Source organism: Lissotriton helveticus, chromosome 2_1, assembly GCF_964261635.1.
Source record: "Lissotriton helveticus chromosome 2_1, aLisHel1.1, whole genome shotgun sequence".
Taxonomy (NCBI): Eukaryota; Metazoa; Chordata; class Amphibia; order Caudata; family Salamandridae; genus Lissotriton; species Lissotriton helveticus.
In genome coordinates, this window is record NC_136059.1 from 356,669,198 (window position 1) to 356,686,242 (window position 17,045).

General features: G+C 49.2%; 1 protein-coding gene across 14 annotated transcripts in view; it reads left to right on the forward strand.

Annotated features, from left to right (window-relative positions):
• NIPBL (NIPBL cohesin loading factor) overlaps window positions 1-17,045 on the forward strand; it is a 1,942,504-nt gene that overhangs the window by 1,873,580 nt on the left and 51,879 nt on the right. For all 14 annotated transcript variants that reach the window (XM_078674965.1, XM_078674957.1, XM_078674966.1 and 11 more), the window contains 3 exons: window positions 2,335-2,481; window positions 4,738-5,117; window positions 16,199-16,373. In XM_078674965.1, coding sequence (XP_078531091.1) covers window positions 2,335-2,481; window positions 4,738-5,117; window positions 16,199-16,373 — 702 coding nt within the window. The remainder of the gene's footprint in view (window positions 1-2,334; window positions 2,482-4,737; window positions 5,118-16,198; window positions 16,374-17,045) is intronic.

The window sequence follows — 17,045 nt, forward strand, 5'->3', positions numbered from 1 at the left end:
GTGAGCTACTGTTGATCCTCCGTCTGCATCCTTGTCTAAAGTCCTCCTGTTTGCCTTATCCCTTGCCTGGAAATGCCTTGCTTTGGGCACAGTTAAAGGGTAACTTTTTACCACTTGAGTCTTCCTCCACTCACCGGATCAACCCTCCCTGTTCAAGTCACCCATTGTGAAAGGTTAAAAGTGCTTTTCCCCTACACCTTTCATAATGCCTCAGTAGGACCTGAATTTAGTTCTTACCTTCCTTAGGAGTTTGCATTTTGAGCCCTTGCACAGCTGCCCTCTGAGACTGTTTACCATCAAAACAGCCCTTGTGGCTATAACATATGTCAGGAGGGATAGCAAATTACAGGCACTTTCTGTTCACCCCGTGCACACCTTTCTTTTCCCACTTAGGACCCATGCCTCCTTCTTGCCAAAAGTGCTCACACCTTTTAATGTCAAGCAGAACATCACGCTGCCTACTTTCTTCACTCCACCTCATCCTGCTAAGCAAGAGGAGAGAATCAACTGCCTGGATCCAAAAAGAGAGTGGTCATTCTACATTGATCATATAAAAGACTTCCAGGTGAGCAAGCAAAAATGTGTTGGATTTGCGGGTGTGAAGAAAGGAAAGGCAGTCCACAAGAGAACCCTCTCCAGAAGGATTATCCTTTGTGTAAAAATCAGCGACGCAATGGCCTCAAACAAAACCCTGAGGGCTTGAAAGCTCATTTCCCCAGAGCTAAAGCTGCAACCACTGCACTAGCTCAAAGAGTCCCAGTTTCGGACGCCTGCCAAGCAGCTACGTGGAAATCGCTGCACACGTTTGTCAAACACTACTGCTTAAACACTCCGTTCCGGCGAGATGGCCATTTCGCCCATTCAGTCCTCCAGGGCTTTTTAGTGTAACTGTCTGCAGACCCACCTCTGAGGAGAGATTGCTTTGGTATCTATTCTAAGGTAAGGAATCTGCAGCTGGAAGTCTCTGTCAGATGAATAAGTTACTTACCTATGGTAATGCCTTATTTGGTAGAGACTGTCAAGCTGCAGATCCCTTACCGACCCTCCTTTTCCCCTTTCTACAAACTGTATTTCGCATGTCAAAGAGATCCTTCAGGACATTTTAAGACACTCGTCATTACACCCAAATTTGGGTCAGTAATTCTAGTGCAGAAAAACGGTCATGAACGGAGGTTCTTATGAATTCAGTGCCGTTTCTCATGATTGAGAACCTGAATTGCACCAAAGAAACCTTTCCTTCTAGATGCTGTTCTCATCAACGTGATCTGTAAGCATGCCACTTGGAAAATGTCCTACAGCTCTGTGCTCAAAATTTTCACGCCAGACATAACACCCAAACATCTCTGACAGTGTGTGTGAATGTATGATGAATCCGCTCCTGTTATCACAGCTGTTTTTCCTCAGTATGTTAAATGCTTGTCATCAAGTAGAGGGTTAAGGGTGTAAATATAATAACAAGTGACCTACCAGAGTTACTCTGCAACCTTTTAGGATGTTGTTCATACTGTGTGCCTGCCATCACATTCGCTCTATTTAAATAATCCCATCAATCCACCAGACGTTGAGAAACTAGCAAAAATACTGGCTAAATGGATTTGTTGGGACGATGAATGGACTATGATGTATTGAACTTCCTTTTTTACTGCTATTGAATTTGCTGGTGAAGTCTTAATGCTGCAAACATGTATTCAGAATGCGACTAAGGAGCAAAGGTGCATCTTTGAAATGCATGTACAACCAAATATATTTCATGTTTTAGAACCAGAGCACAGGTCCTAAACCATGCACCATCAGACTTATGGCCTCCCCTCGCTCACCCCTTTGATGCGATTGCATCAGAGAAGCCTGCGCGTGAGCCGCGTTCTGAATGAGCTCCGATCTCTCCCCAGAGAGGCTAAAGAGTCAATGTGTGGCTAAATTAGAACTGAATCTGATGCGCTCCCTAGGCCATACTTCCCTGTTCAATGTCAGTTGTTGAACATGCCAAACAAATTAGCTTTACCCTTTAAGATGAAGCCTGTTGAGAAATGTTTACTTAAGTTGGGCAGATCAAGGGACATGCTTAAGACTGTTTTCAGGTAGGTGCATTTTGGTTGTAAACACAGCCCAAAGGGTGGGGCCGACTTGTTGTGAGTCTAAGTACTTGTTTCACAACTTAGACTGATAAATAGCCACATTGTGAACAGATGCAATTTAAAGAGCATAGTTTATTCATTGTACTGCTATATTTGAATGAACGTGTTGGCTTTAGGCATTCTGTAAATGTATTACTTGCAGGCTGCATCTTTCATCCTGTTTGTTCAAATCTGTAAATGAATTTGTTTCTTTCCTCAGAAAACAGAAGTGAATATGCTTTTGTATATAGCAGACAATCTCGCCTGCTTTCCTTATCAGACTCAAGAAGAACCTCTCTTTATTATGCACCATATAGACATCACCTTATCCGTATCTGGTAGTAATCTGCTCCAGTCTTTCAAAGAAGTAAGTATGGTGCAATACCATGTATAACTATGTATTTGCTTTTTTTTATTTATTTTTTTTATTTGATAATAACTATGTATTTGCTACTTGCATTATGCCCTTTTAATATTTCATATAGGTGCCATATTATAATGCATTTCCAACCCTTCTTTTGCAGTATGCAGTGTCTGTACAAACGTATTTGTGAACTATTCCATTTTAGTGTCAGTCAGTGTTAAAATTCAGATTTTTAAACTAACTCCTGATGGATTTTTGTGTAGGTTCGACGCCATGGAAATAAAATGAGAAGAACCAACCAACCAGTGGATGTAATACTTTAAATTAATCTCAGCCAACTTCAATTAATAAGGTCTACATTCCAGTCTAATTTATTGCCTACTGTTTCACCGCAGATATGAACAAACTATAGGCAAAATCTACCTCGTCCATCTTCAATAAAAAAACAGTCCAGCCATAGTTGACAGGCTAGGTCGCTGAACGGGAATGTGAGCAGCCCTAGAGCAGAGTCCAATCCTCGTATCATAACTCTCACATTTAGGGCTTCTCGTTGGGAAGAAAACGGGCTGAGCATATTGATCAAAATAATCTCAGCCCCTAGTAATTATTTGGGGTTGCATTCCAGTAAAAGATTTATTTCGTTTAGCTTTTTTCCCTCCACGCCACATCCATATTTAAATTAGGATTGGTCGTAATAATAGTCCAGCCCGACCTGCCAGGACCCTCTGAATAGGACAAAGGCAACCCCAGACCAGCTTGTTACCACAAATGTGCTAATAAATGTTGACATATTTTAATGCAGTGCTAAGGTCAAATTATGTCACCACTGTACAGCATCTGCTTGCAGACTCGCATGTTGCCTTACAGCAGGGCAAAACTGTACAGATTTAACTCTTTATACTTTAGTTGTAAACAAAGAACTTGAAAAAGACAGCTACGTATAAAACATGCATGTGGATATGCTGAGAATGTGGTATGCAGGTATGTGGCACCACAGCCCATTCAAGGCTTGCTCTTGTGAGTTATGTCCCTACCCACACACCATTTTAACAAGTATTGCCCATAGGACTGGCTTTTATTTTGAGTCCTAAAAAAAATTTAAAAGCCTGCAGCAATAAAAAAACAAAAATATTTTTTGCTCATTCCTGGATGTGATGAGGCGCCTTACATTGTGCCATCCTGTACGCTGATATCACTTTTCCATTTTAGAGTAGCAAACGGAGAGAGCCTGAAACAAAAAGTTAAGCTGCAGTTTTATGCAGTTCTATAGCATCATTGGTATCTCCACCGCTGCCAGTACGAACAATATAATCAAAATGAACCGAAGGAAAAAAATGGGAAATTGACATGGTCCACACAAAAGCTTTGTAGGCAGGTGTTCCGCTTTTGTGTATGTAGCCCTCCTTCAGTCTGTCATTGTTACAGGAGAAGAGTGTGCAGGAAACATTACAAGGATTTGTGTGGGATGAGAGTCAAGCAAGGCCAATGGACACTTCTCTTTTAACCAGACTCAAAATAAAGGAAAGTTCATCATTTAATAATGTATCCAGCATGATGAAAGGACTTATGTGAAAAACATGTGACTACTGAGATCGATTCCAAACATGTGCCCCAGACACCGCTATGAGGTCAGAAGAGAAGAGTTTAATAGGGAAACCTATCTGTGAGATGGAGGGGCTTGAGACAATTGATTCCAGTAATGCTTAAGGCAGTTATGGGAAATTCCTCCCTTATATAGGGATTGTCCACCTTCTGTCATCTACAGCAAGTAAAATGCCATTCGGAGGTTTAAACAAATGGTGTTGTGCTCTAAAATAGAAATTATTTCTTATTTGAAGTACTGAACACTCCAGACATTTCTTCAGTATTGCTTTACTGCTTTTGAGAAACGTCATGAAGATAATCAAGGATAATATTTTAACATCTGTTAACATTAAGGCAAATCTTTTTTCACCACCTACACGCACACAGAGGAGGGAGAGCTCCTAGGGCTGAAACATTTCTACTTTGGATAATCTGCATATGCCAATCCACTAATGACTAACTAACAAATACTTAAGACATCACCTAGTTACTATACAATATTGTCTATTCTGCATACTACGAGCCCGTACAATGAGCAACATAAAGTGTGTACTTGACTAACAGGAAATTCTTCAGAGATTCACTTGTGCAGTATTTCTCCATTTTTTTCTTTTACTTAAGTGATGTGATACTTAATTTAACTTATTTAATTTTCCATCATCTCTTTTCTTACAGTCAATGGTCAAAGAGAAAACTAAAGAAAAACAGAAAGAGAAAACAAAAGAAAAAGTGAAAGAGAAAACAAAGGAAAAAATGAAGGAAAAAACAAAAGAAAAAAGTAAGGAGAAAAAATCCTCCTCCGATGAAGACGATGACGAAGAAGACCATGAAAGCAAAAGCGAGGCTGAAAGTGAGGAAGAAATCAAACGTCCGCGGAAGTCAAGAAAACGAGCAAATTCAAACTCCGATTCTGATGACGATGATGATCTAGATAGTGTACTACGATGTTTGCCTGATGATTTAGCTCTGATTGAGTTTGCAAATGCCTCGCAGGGCATTCTCTTGCTTTTGATGTTAAAACAACATTTAAAGAACCTTTGTGGATTCTCAGACAGGTAATTGGGGAATAACTGTATTTGTTTTGGTCAAGTTTATTCTTAAATTTCTTTTATTGAAAATCTTTTTTTTTTTCTGGTTACTGTTGTGGAGTAGATTTCCCATTTCCTGACAGACTCAAAGCCACATGATACATTTTAAATAACTTTTTTCATCTAGTCACCAGTGAAAAACCTACAAGTGTGTATGTTGCCCCTTCGGTGTGCCCAAACTGCCTTTTTGTTTGTACAACTGTATAAGATTACTTTTGGTTCTTGCAGATGAAATGAAACCATCTTTTCTTTCATCATTTTCCCATTTCCTTCCATAAGCCATGAAAGTAAAAATTGCATAGATTGACATAATCTTTGCTTAGCACGAGTTGTGTCAGGGTAATGACGTGACCGTTTCAAACAAAAAGGCTACTAATGACCTTTATCTGATAGAGACTACTAGCCGCAGATTCTTTCATGTAGAATTATCCCCAGGCGTGAGACTGGATCTGGAAACTTTTTGCCACAGCAACCCTGCGTGCCCGGGGCGGGGCAGCATCATGCGACTCCGCCCAGTCCTCCTCCGGGTATGTGAAGTCAGCGAGGTCACATAAGCCCCACCCTGGCGCGCCTACGTCCGTTTTTTCCTTTTCCAGGTGCAACGCGGATACTGTCTTTGCTACGGATCTGTTTGTCTCTTCTTTTGGTGGAACAGTGTGCGAATGCCTTCGGGCTTCAAGACTTGCACATCGTGTGGGCGTCTTATGTCGGCGATGGACCCTCACCTCATTTGTATGTGGTGTTTAGGGAAGGATCACGGCACCACGGATTGTGAGGTGTGCCAACAGTTGAAGCCGAAGTCGCGGCGGGAGCGCGAATGAAATTACTCTCGGCGCGTCTCTCCAGTTCGCCTTCCTACCTTCAATCAGCCTTGGCAGACGGCTTCAGATACGCCCGTGGTCAGCGTTCTCGCCCTTCTCCGATGTCGCTTGAGCGTCGCTCTCCGGTGGGTACGTGTTGCAGTTTGTCCCCGGGGGCTGGTGTCCGGGATGACGTCGCCGGAGTACTTAGACGCGGCCCTCGCGCGCTGACGTCAGTTCTTCTTTTTCCGCGCCAGCAAGCGCCGATCCGGAAAAAGTGGTGCCCTTAGTAAATTTTTTACTAAACTTTTTCTATCATTTTTGATCCTTTTCGAAGTCTACTCGACTCCGACGGTGCCGGTATGGATGCCCGGGTTTAAACCCTGCGAAGACTGTGACCGACTGATGTCTGTTACCGACCCCCATCGCCGGTGCCTTCACTGTCTGGGCTTCGACCACGACGACAAGGCCTGTCCCGACTGCCGTGCCCTGACGACCAAAGCTAGGCTGGAGCGGTCCCACAAGCGGCTCGAGCTCCGGCAGTCGGTCCCGCGCCGCTCGAGGTCCCGGTCCGGACGGAGGTCGAGGGACCGGTCGCGGGGTCGGAGCCACCATAGCTCCGGGAGTCGACATCGGTCTTCGGGCTCGAAGTCCTCAGGTAAGCACAAGAAGTCGAATAGGCATCATCGCTTTTCCGACTCCCCCCGACACGCGGCCGGGGGTTCGGGTGACACCACCCACGCAGCTCCGTCGGAGTCGCAGACGTCGCGGCCTGCTTCATACCCACCGGTCCCTGGGCGGGACGCGACGCCGGAGGAGATCAAGCGCTTCCTCATGGCCATGAGGTCGCTCTCTCCTCCGTCGGGTTCCGCGGCGCCTTTGGGCCCAGCGGCCCGGTCTGGGGGTTCCAGCGGGTCGGGCGCTTCGGCCCCGACACCGCCGGTGACTTAGTTCCCGGCGCTGCAGGGCCCCACTGGATCCGGTTCCAGATCCGGGTTGTCGCCAGTCGACCTGACTACCTCACCGGCGCGACCCCCAGAGTGTCACCTCCGGCGCCGCCTCCGGGCGGCGCCGTCCCCGATGCCTCCCTCGATTCGGTTTCGGCACCGCTCTCGACGTCGCTTGGAGATTTCTACTTCAATGACCCGGCCCCATCCTTTGACAACCCTGACTATCAGGAGATGGGTGACTAGGAGTATTGGGAGGGGTCTGAGGACCCTCTGACACGAGAATGACAGTCTCAGCAGGACTGGGCAGGTGAGCTTGGGGATGCCAGTGGTCTGGACACTTCGCCAGACACTGGTTTTGTCTCCCCTCCTACCCTGGCTTCGGAGGAGGGGGCTACCTACAGTGTGGTGATGATGAGGGCAGCCAAGGCCTTGGCCCTTGAGCTCCCCGTCGCGGCCGTGAGGACTAACCTCCTCACTGAGGTCCTTAAACCGCAGTCAAGCTTGGCCGAGCCTCTGCTGCCGTTTAATGAGGCCTTGACGGACGTTCTTTTGGGGACTTGGTCCAGGCCCGCTACAGGTCAGCCTGTAGATAGGAACGTGGCCAAACGCCACCGCCCGGCTCCGGGTGACCCTTGCTTCCATTCCTCCCACCCTACCCCGAGAGTCTGGTCATCCAGGCCTCTAACTCCCAGACCGGTTTCCTGACGGCTCCGCCCGATCGGGAATCCAGGAGATATGAGCAATACGGTAAAAAGGTATTCTCCTCCCTGAGTTTGGGACTGCAGTCAGCCAACACCGCATGCCTCTTGGTCCGCTACTTCCACTCTCTGTGGGATACGGTTGCGGACGTGCTGCCACAATGTCCGGCAAAGGTCCAGACTAAACTCGCCCAAGCCCTTGCGGAGGGTCGAGATGCGGCACGGTTTTCTATCCGGTGTGGGCTGGATACCACGGACTCACTGGGCAGAGCGATGGCAACGACGGTGGCGATTCGTTGCCACGCCTGGTTGAGGTCCGCCAACTTTTCGGCTGATGTCCAAAGCACCCTTATGGACATGCCGTTTGATGGCCGTCGCCTCTTTGGCGACAAGGCAGACCATGCGCTTGAGCGCTTTAATGACTCCAGGGCTACGGCCAAGTCCTCCTTGGGCCTCTCGGCCCCGCGCCAGCAAACGGGTGCCTTTCGCTCCTTTCGTGGCCAAGGAAGGGGCGCTCCCACACGTGCTGCCAGCCACGCGCCGCAGCCTAACATCCAGCGCGGTGGCGGCCGTGGAAACCGCCGTGGCGACGGTCAGGGACAACGGCGAGGCCAGTCCACACCTTCCCCTGCAGCATCCGCCTCTAAGCCCTCCTAGTCCGTGCTTTCAGGCCCATGTGACGCAAGTGGGGGGCAGGGTTCTCCATCACCACTTCCACTGGCGCACTGTCACTTCAGACAGGTGGGTGCTGCAAATCGTCCGAAGGGGCTACTCCCTCCCCTTAGCGACGACCCCTCCAGCCATGCCACCGCAATACCACCGCGTGTCGGGGGATCACTTGAAACTTCTACGAGAGGAAGTTACGGCCCTCTTGGCCAAGGGGGCCATCGAGCGCGTTCCTGGGCCAGAAGTATGGTGTGGTTGTTACTCCCACTACTTTCTGGTACCCAAGAAGGGCAAAGGGGGCCTACGCCCTATCTTGGACCTACGGAACGTCAACTGCTTCCTCTGGAAAGAGAAGTTCAAGATACTGACATTGGCTCAGGTCTTAGCTGCTCTGGACCCAGGAGACTGGATGGTAGCGTTGGACTTGCAGGACGCTTATTTTCACATCCCCGTCCTGCCGGCCCATCGGCGCTACCTGCAGTTCACAGTTGGCCACGAGCACTTTCAGTTTACCGTGCTCCCCTTCGGCCTTACCAGAGCCCCACGGGTGTTCACGAAGGTGATGGCAGTTGTCGCAGCTCATCTGCGCAGGTTAGGGGTTTCAGTCTTTCCCTACCTCGACGACTGGTTGTTGAAGGCGGGCTTGCCCCAGACAGTCGGCAGCCACCACCAGACGACGGCAGACCTCCTGCACCAGCTGGGGTTTTCCATCAATGTGTCGAAGTCACACCTGTGTCCCTCTCAGAAGCTCTTCATCGGAGCGGTTCTCGACTCGGTGCAGTTTCGGGTTTATCCTCCCGAGCAGCGGGTTCAGGATATTCAGGATCTGATTCCAATCTTTCAGCCTTTATCCCGGGTCTCGGTCAGGTTGACGCTGCGGCTTCTGGGGCTGATGGCCTCCTGCATCCTTCTGGTGCTTCACGCCAGGTGGCGGATGCGGGCTCTGCAGTGGGACCTGAAGTTTCAGTGGGCCCAGCATCAGGGCAACCTGTCCGACCATGTCCTGATCTCGGAGGGCACTGCGAGACAGCTGCAATGGTGGCTTGCGGACCGCGATTGGGTCAGCGGCAGATCCCTCTCCCTACCCCAACCGGAGCACGTAGTTGTGACGGACGCGTCCCTCCTCGGTTGGGGAGGCCACATGGGAGAGGCGGAGATCAGAGGCCTCTGGTCTCCGGCGGAGTCCCGGCTCCATATCAACCTTCTGGAGCTGAGGGCGATTCGTCTAGCACTGAAGGCATTCCTCCCCTCTGTCCGGGGGAGTGTAGTGCAGGTGTTCACGGACAACACCACCGCCATGTGCTACTGCAACAAACAGGGCGGGGTGGGGTCGTGGACCCTCTGCCAGGAGGCTCTGCGTCTCTGGCAGTGGCTGGAACATCAGGGCTTTACCCTGGTGGTTCAACACCTGGCAGGTTCTCTGAACGCCAGGCAGAGTCAAACTCAGCCGACGGTGCGTGATAGTTCACGAATGGCGTGGCGCAAGGCCTCTTTCTGCAGTGGGGAGAGCCTTGGTTAGATCTATTCGCCACCGAAGAGAACGCACAATGTCATTAGTTCTGCGCGTTGGAATTTCCAAGGCTGCACTCGCTCGGAGACGCTTTTCGTCGCGAGTGGAGTTGGGGTCTGTTGTACGCCTTTCCGCCTATACCACTTCTGCCCAGAGTGCTGAAGAAGATCAAGTGCGACCGGGCCCAAGTCATCCTTGTGGCTCCGGACTGGGCGCGAAGGTACTGGTATCCCGAACTACTCATGTCTGTCGATCCCCCGATTCGTCTGCCTCTTCAGGAGGACCTTCTGTCGCAGCAGCAGAGGACGGTCCTCCACCCGAACCTGTCCAGTCTCCACCTCCATGCTTGGAGATTGAGCGGCGACAGTTGAGGCCATTTGACTTGCCTCCTGAAGTTTGTACTGTGATTCTGGCAGCCAGGCGTCCCTCCACAAAGTTGCTATATGCCTGCAGGTGGAACAGATTTGTGGGATGGTGCACAGCAAAGGCTGTGGATCCTCTCTCTGCCCCTCTTTCTGAGGTTCTCCTCCTCCTTCTTTCTCTTACCCAGCAGGGCTCTGCTCTGGGCACTATCAAGGGCTAACTTTCTGCCCTTTCAGCCTTTTTAAGGCTACCTGATCAGCCATCTTTGTTCAAGTCCCCAATTGTAAATAGGTTTTTGAAGGGCATCACACACATGTTCCCTCCTGTTCCATTCGTGATGCCTCAGTGGGACTTGAACCTTGTACTTACTTATCTGATGTGCGCTCCCTTTAAGCCACTCTATAACTGTCCTCTCCGCCTTCTTACTCTGAAGACTGCTTTCCTGGTTGCCATCACCTCTGCCAGAAGAGTGAGTGAGCTCCAGGCCCTTTCTTCACATCCTCCTTTCCTTTCTGTCCATCCGGACAAAGTTGTGTTGTGGACGCGACCCTCTTTCCTGCCCAAGGTAGTCGCAGCCTTCCACATCGGGCAGTCCATCACCTTGCCCACCTTCTTTCCGCCTCCGCATCTCTCGAAAGAGGAAAAGAGGCTCCCCCGTCTGGACCCAAAACGTGCGCTCTCGTTTTATCTGGATCGCACACGCCAGTTTCGGGTGGATGACCAACTCTTTGTTGGTTACGTGGGCGCTAAGAAGGGACAGGCGGTGCACAAGCGGACCATCTCTCGGTGGGTCGTGTTGTGTATCAAGGCATGCTACTCCTTGGCTGAGAAGCAACCTCCTGTTGGGCTGAGGGCCCATTCCACTCGGGCCACGGCAGCTTCCACTGCCCTGGGCCGGGGAGTCCCCTTGTAGAACATCTGTCAGGCAGCTACGTGGGCCTCGCTGCACACGTTCGCAAGACACTACTGCCTGGACAGCCAAGTCCGGAGGGATGGCTTCTTTGGCCGTTCCGTCCTCCAGGACTTTCTGGTGTGATTATTGGTTCGCAGACCCACCACCGGGGTTGGTATTGCTGGGGTATCTATTCTAAGGTAAGGAATCTAATACTAACCTGTTTCTTTCAGATGAACAAGTTTCTTACCTTCGGTAACAATATATCTGTAAGAAACAGTAGTTAGTATTAGATTCCTTACCGCTCCACCCAGGCGCGCAACACCCATTGGGCTCACCGGGCTTCAGCCCCCCCCCGTCGTATTCTCCAGCCCGGGCTAATTTGACACGCACTGAAAGGATAAAAGAAGGCTGCGCATCGGAGCTGAGAATGTGATTTTTATGATGCTTTCTGGGGCCCAGCAGCCCGAGCCAGCCAGCCTCTGAACAGTTTCAGTTAACCTCTTGTTTTCCTTTACAGGCCCCGAGGTGATATCATTGCCTGAAGGCAGGGATTTCACCTAAGCACTTGATGTGTTCAGCGTGGGGGTGGGGGTGGGAGTGGGAAGATGCACACAGCAGGGGGAAATGGCTGGCCAGTGCAGGTGACGCTTTTCCTTTGTATAGGAATTCCTGCTGGCGTCAAACCCCAGGGTTTGCTGTCTGTGCACTTGCATGGATGTGTATTCCATACAAGTGCACAGACAGCAAACCCTGGGCTATGACGGCAGCAGGAATTAATTTACAAAGTAAAAGCATCACCTGCACTGCCATCCCTTTGACCCTGCTGTCTGTGCACTTGTATGGAATTCACATCCAAGGCCCTGCTCACGAGTTAAATGGTGAACAGAGCCATGGATCTTTCTCTTTTTGCATCCATGGGCACCAACGACACAGAAGCAGAGGAGGCCCTGGCAAGGAGAAAGCAGGAAACATTTGACACACACCTATTTACACTGTGAGATCTTCGGGAGGGGCTGGATGCCAGGACGCAGTGCTGCTGATCAGCCCAACTCAACTGAATAGTATCAGAAGAGCAGGCAGCCGTTTTTTATGTAAGTTTCAGTAACTTTAATGAATTCTTCAGCACAGCATTACCTACTGCCTGCATATCTAGGTTACTCTAAGGGAATGTTGTTTTTGACTTACATACATGGAAACGTCAGAGGAGAGTCCCCTCCGAATATGCACATGTAGTGTAAGTTTGTAGTGTTCATTTTTTGGGGTGCTATGTGGGTAACTTTAGGGTTCAGTGTGGGTTTTAGGGTGCCAGCGAGTAATTTTAGGGTTCAGGGTGGGTTACGGATTGGGGTGCCAGGGGGTAATTTTAGGGTTCAGAGTGGGTATGGGTTTTAGGGTGCCAGGGGTAATTTTAGGGTTCAGGGTAGTAATGGGATTTGGTGTGCCAGGGGGTAATTTTAGGGTTCAGGATGGGTATGGGCTTTGGGGGCCAGAAGGGTAATTTAGGGGTTCAGGGTGGGTGTGGGTTTTGGGGTGCCAGGGGTAATTTAGGCTTCAGGGTGGGTATGGGTTTTGGGGAGCCAGGGGTAATTTTAGGGTTCAGGGTGTGTATGGGTTTTGTGGTGCCAGGGGTACTATTAGGGTTCAGCGTGGGTATGGGTTTTGGGGGCAAGGGTGTAATTTTAGGGTGGTTAAGGGTTAAGGGTTTTGGGGTGCTATGGGGTTAATTTTAGGGTTCAGGGTAGGTATGGGTTTTAGGATGTGAGATGGGAATTTTAGGGTTTCAGGGTGGGTGTGGATTTTCGGGTGTCGGGGGGCAAATTTAGGGTTCAGGGTGGGTATGGGTTTTGGGGTGCCGGGAGGTAATTTTAAGGTTTAGGGTGGTAATGGGTTTTGGGGTGCCATGGGGTTCGTTTTAGGATTCAGTGCGGGTATGGGGTTTAGGGTGTGAGGGGGAGCATTTTAGGTTTCAGGGTGGGTGTGGATTTTCGGGTGTATGGGGGGCTATTTTAGGGTTCAGGGTGGGTATGGGTTTTGGGGTGCCGGGGGGGGGTAATTTTAGGGTTTAGGGTGGTAATGGGTTTTGGGTGCAAGGGGGTAATTTTAGGGTTCAGCTTAGGTATGTGTTTTGGTGTGCCAGGGGTAATTTTAGGGTTCAGGGTGGGTATGGGTTTTGGGGTGCCTGGGGTAATTTTAAGGTTCAGGGTGGGTATGGGTTTTGAGGGGCAAGGGTGTAATTTTAGGGATCAGCGCAGGTATGAGTTTTGGGGCTCCAGGGGGGTGATTTTAGGGTTCAGGGTGGGCGTGGGTTTTGGGGTGCAAGGGGGGTAATTTTGTGGTTCGGGTGGTAATGGATTTTAGGGATCAGTACGGGTATGGGTTTTGGTGGTGCCAGAGGTAATTTTAGGGTTCAGGGTGGGTATGGTTTTGGGGGGCAAGGGTGTAATTTTAGGGATCAGCGCGGGTATGGGGGTTCGAGGGGGATGATTTCAGGGTGGTAATGGGTTTTGGGGTGCGAGGCGGTAGTTTTAGGGTTCGGTGGTTATGGGTTTTGGGGTGCCAGGGGTGTAATTTGGAGGTTCGGGTGGTAATGGATTTTGGGGGGCAAGGGGTAATATGCGGGTTTAGCGTGAGTATGGGTTTTGGGGTGCCAATGGTAATTTTAGCGTTCAGGGTGGGTATGGGTTGTGGGGTGCCAGGGCGTAACTTTGGGGTTCAGGGTGGGTATGGGTTTTGGGGTACCAGGGGTAATAGGGTGGGTATGGGTTTTGGGCTTGCAATGATAAACATTTCACGAGCACATTGTCCTCCTATAGAAGCAATTGTTGACGAACTGGCGAAAAAGGGTCGTCGCCTTGAAATGGCATTGTGAAAATTGGTTATATTGTGTTCCTAAAGTGCTTTGTAGTAAAATATATTAAATTGGCCTTTTAATTCAGTACATTCTGTTCCTTTTTCATAAGACAATAGGACATAAATGCATCAAATTAACAAAAATGTGTGCTCTAATTGTCCAGTTTCAAATGCAGAATTCATCACGTTTTCTCCGCTTGACCTGAGCATTAATCGATCCCGATTATCTGCCATTTTAGCCCCGCCCCATTGATTAACATTAGCCACGCCCCTTCATTTGCCGTGTTAGCCTCCCCCCCCCCCCCCCCGAAATGAAGACCTAGTTGCGCCCCTGGCTCCACCCATCCTCCCCGTTCTGCGAACCGATATCTAGGGTTACGGTCATCCCCTTTCAGGGCCCTAGTTTCAATGGCATCAGTGTTGGTTTTTAACATGGCTCTGCGTTTCTGGCGTGGAAAAACTGTGTATAAGAACTGACGTCAGCGCGCGTGGGCGGCGTCTAAGTACTCCAGCGACGTCATCCCAACACCGACAACAGACGCGGAGCCGCAGACGACGCCTACCGACGCGCAAGGGTACTGCTAGGCAGGATTTTCTGGATCCAGTCTGATGCCTGGGGATATTTTAAGGCACGGAATCTAATACTATTTACTGTTTCTTACAGATATATCGTTACCGAAGATAAGTAACTTGTTCTTCTGGCCATTTGCGTCCTTCCTTGGGACTTTGGCGTTGTTGGCGGCTGGACGGCCCTTTTGTTGATAATGTGTGTTGCAATTGTTGCGCAGACTTAGCCCTGAGATTAGGCCTTCTGCTTGCTTGGGCTGCTTGTCAAGCCCGTCGCGGGGGTGTTTTTCCACGTGGCTTTTTTGTTTTTCCTCTGCTGCGGAAGTTCTTCCTAAGAGGGTTCCCATATTTTGGGACTTATCATACCTGGGTGGGGTTGTGGTAGCTATCATATGGCTTGCGCTCTGCTGGAGGCTACTGGTCGCCTTCGGGTGCCTGTTCTTCATGGCGTTGTGTAGGTTGCTTTGCGCCTGGAGGTCGTGTGCGCGGCCACTTGTAGTGGTGTGCCCAGGCATTTCCTCCTCTCCCTGCTCCTGCCCTGAGGTCTGGGATAATCCTATGTTCTCCCTTGCCAGGCGACGCCTACTCGTCCTTCCTGGGGCATCAGCGGTTCTTCTGGCGGCTTGTCTGCCAGCGCTGTTCTGGCTGGCAGGTTGTCTCCACCTGGAGAGGGTTCGCCTTCTTCCCTCGCTTCCTTGGGTCTTCTAAGCTTCTTCTACTTCTTCCTCCCTTCCTGTCTTGGCATTGGGCGGAAGCTGTGTTGCCTTGTGGGGCAGTGGGGTGCTTCGGCCTCTCCGGCCTTACCCTTGGTTCCTCTTCAGCCGTCTTCTCCCTCCTACAATAGTGGAGAAGTGTGGCTCAATGGTTAGAGCGGCAGACCCTAATGCAGAGGTCTGGCCCGGACCTGGGTTCAATTCCTGCCTTGGCTGGTCTCGGCGGATCTTGGGCTCATAATTCCTCGAACCTGATTTCTCACCTCGGTGCCTACTCTAAGCATGGGTCCCACGCTGCAACTCTGGGCAATAGCTTGCTTAGTCTCCACAACGGCCCCCTACAGCGCTAGGGATGCCTGGTTGCACCCTGGAGATGCCCAGGAGTGGACATTTCACGGGAAAAAACCAGGAAGGGTTCCCTAGCGGTATGAGTACAGCGCCAGGACACTCAGGAGTATCAGTGCGCTTTACAAGTACGGCTACATTTACATTTACATCCTTTGAGGTCGGTGGGGGTCTGCTTGGGGGGTGTTCCCCTTGCCTGGCAGGGACGAGGTTTTACCTGGTCCACAGATCTGGTTCCCTGTGGGGTCCTTTGTTCTGTATCGGCTGGTGAGGTCCTTTCGCAGTCCCTCCCTCGCAGGGGGTATTGCTGGAGTATCTATTCTACGTGAAGGAATCTGCGGCTAGTAGTCTCTATCAGATGTCCGAGTACCTGGGAATAATTCTACATTAAGGAATCTGCTACTAGAATCGTCTCTACCAGATACATCGTTACCGAAGGTAAGTAACTTGTACGACGTGTCCTTAAGACAAACACAAACAAAGAGGTGTTCGTATTGGGTTTATTTAATACTAGATATTCAAGAATCTACATGACTTCTAAGGCGTATTCTGAACAGGAATGAACTATAATCTTGTGATGGAGTATTTTTCCCTGTTTTACTTAACAGTGGGACACCAGTTAAATACCAACAATGATTATAAATAGCAGTTATAGCAATATTTTCTCAATATTGTGTTCTTTCTCCTACAGTAAAATTCAGAAATATTCTCCTTCTGAATCTGCAAAGGTGTATGATAAGACAATAAACAGGAAGACTGGTGTTTATTTCCAGCCTAAGCAAACTGAGGACTTCTTGCGAAGTGATATGGCACATACTGAACTAGACGATGACATGAAGAGGACCATTGCAAAGCAGTACTTGGATGTAAGTGTTGAAACAAAGTTGTTTTCTATTTGTAATATCCTAGGTACATTGTAGCATTTTCAATTATTGCCGCTTACATATGTATCCTGCTACTAAGGTATAAAATGAAATTCTTGATATAATTATGGGTGCTTCTGGATACTTTTAAACACATATTCCTCACATTATAATATCCATCATGTGCCAGACTGAATCCTCAGAATTTTGTAGCTGTGTTCTCATGCGCCAACAGGTGGATCTGTGCGACTCAATGTTTCCCTAGAAGTGATGGAGCAGAGCTGCATATAAGTGCCACACCTGGATACTGATGTCTCTTCCTTTCTGCATTGTAGGCTCTTCATTAATGGTCATAAACACTAGAATAATTCAGTGACGACTGCGTGTACCCCAGAGCAATTGTAATAAAAACCAGACAGTATGGGGGTGTCTTTTCATCGTTCATGGTGATTCACACCTTATGACAGCGTATCAGATGCTCAATTTCTTTTTCCTGAAAGGTTCAAATGAATCTGAGCATAAGTTCCAACATAGGTTGCAGCTTTTAATGTGCTGGAAAGAAGATGCAGCCTGTAGTTCACGAGGTTCCACTACCCATAATGCACTCTACCATCACCTATTTCAGCAAGCCAATTTTTTCCAGGTTTTGTGAGCAGTACCTACAGAGCATCTGGG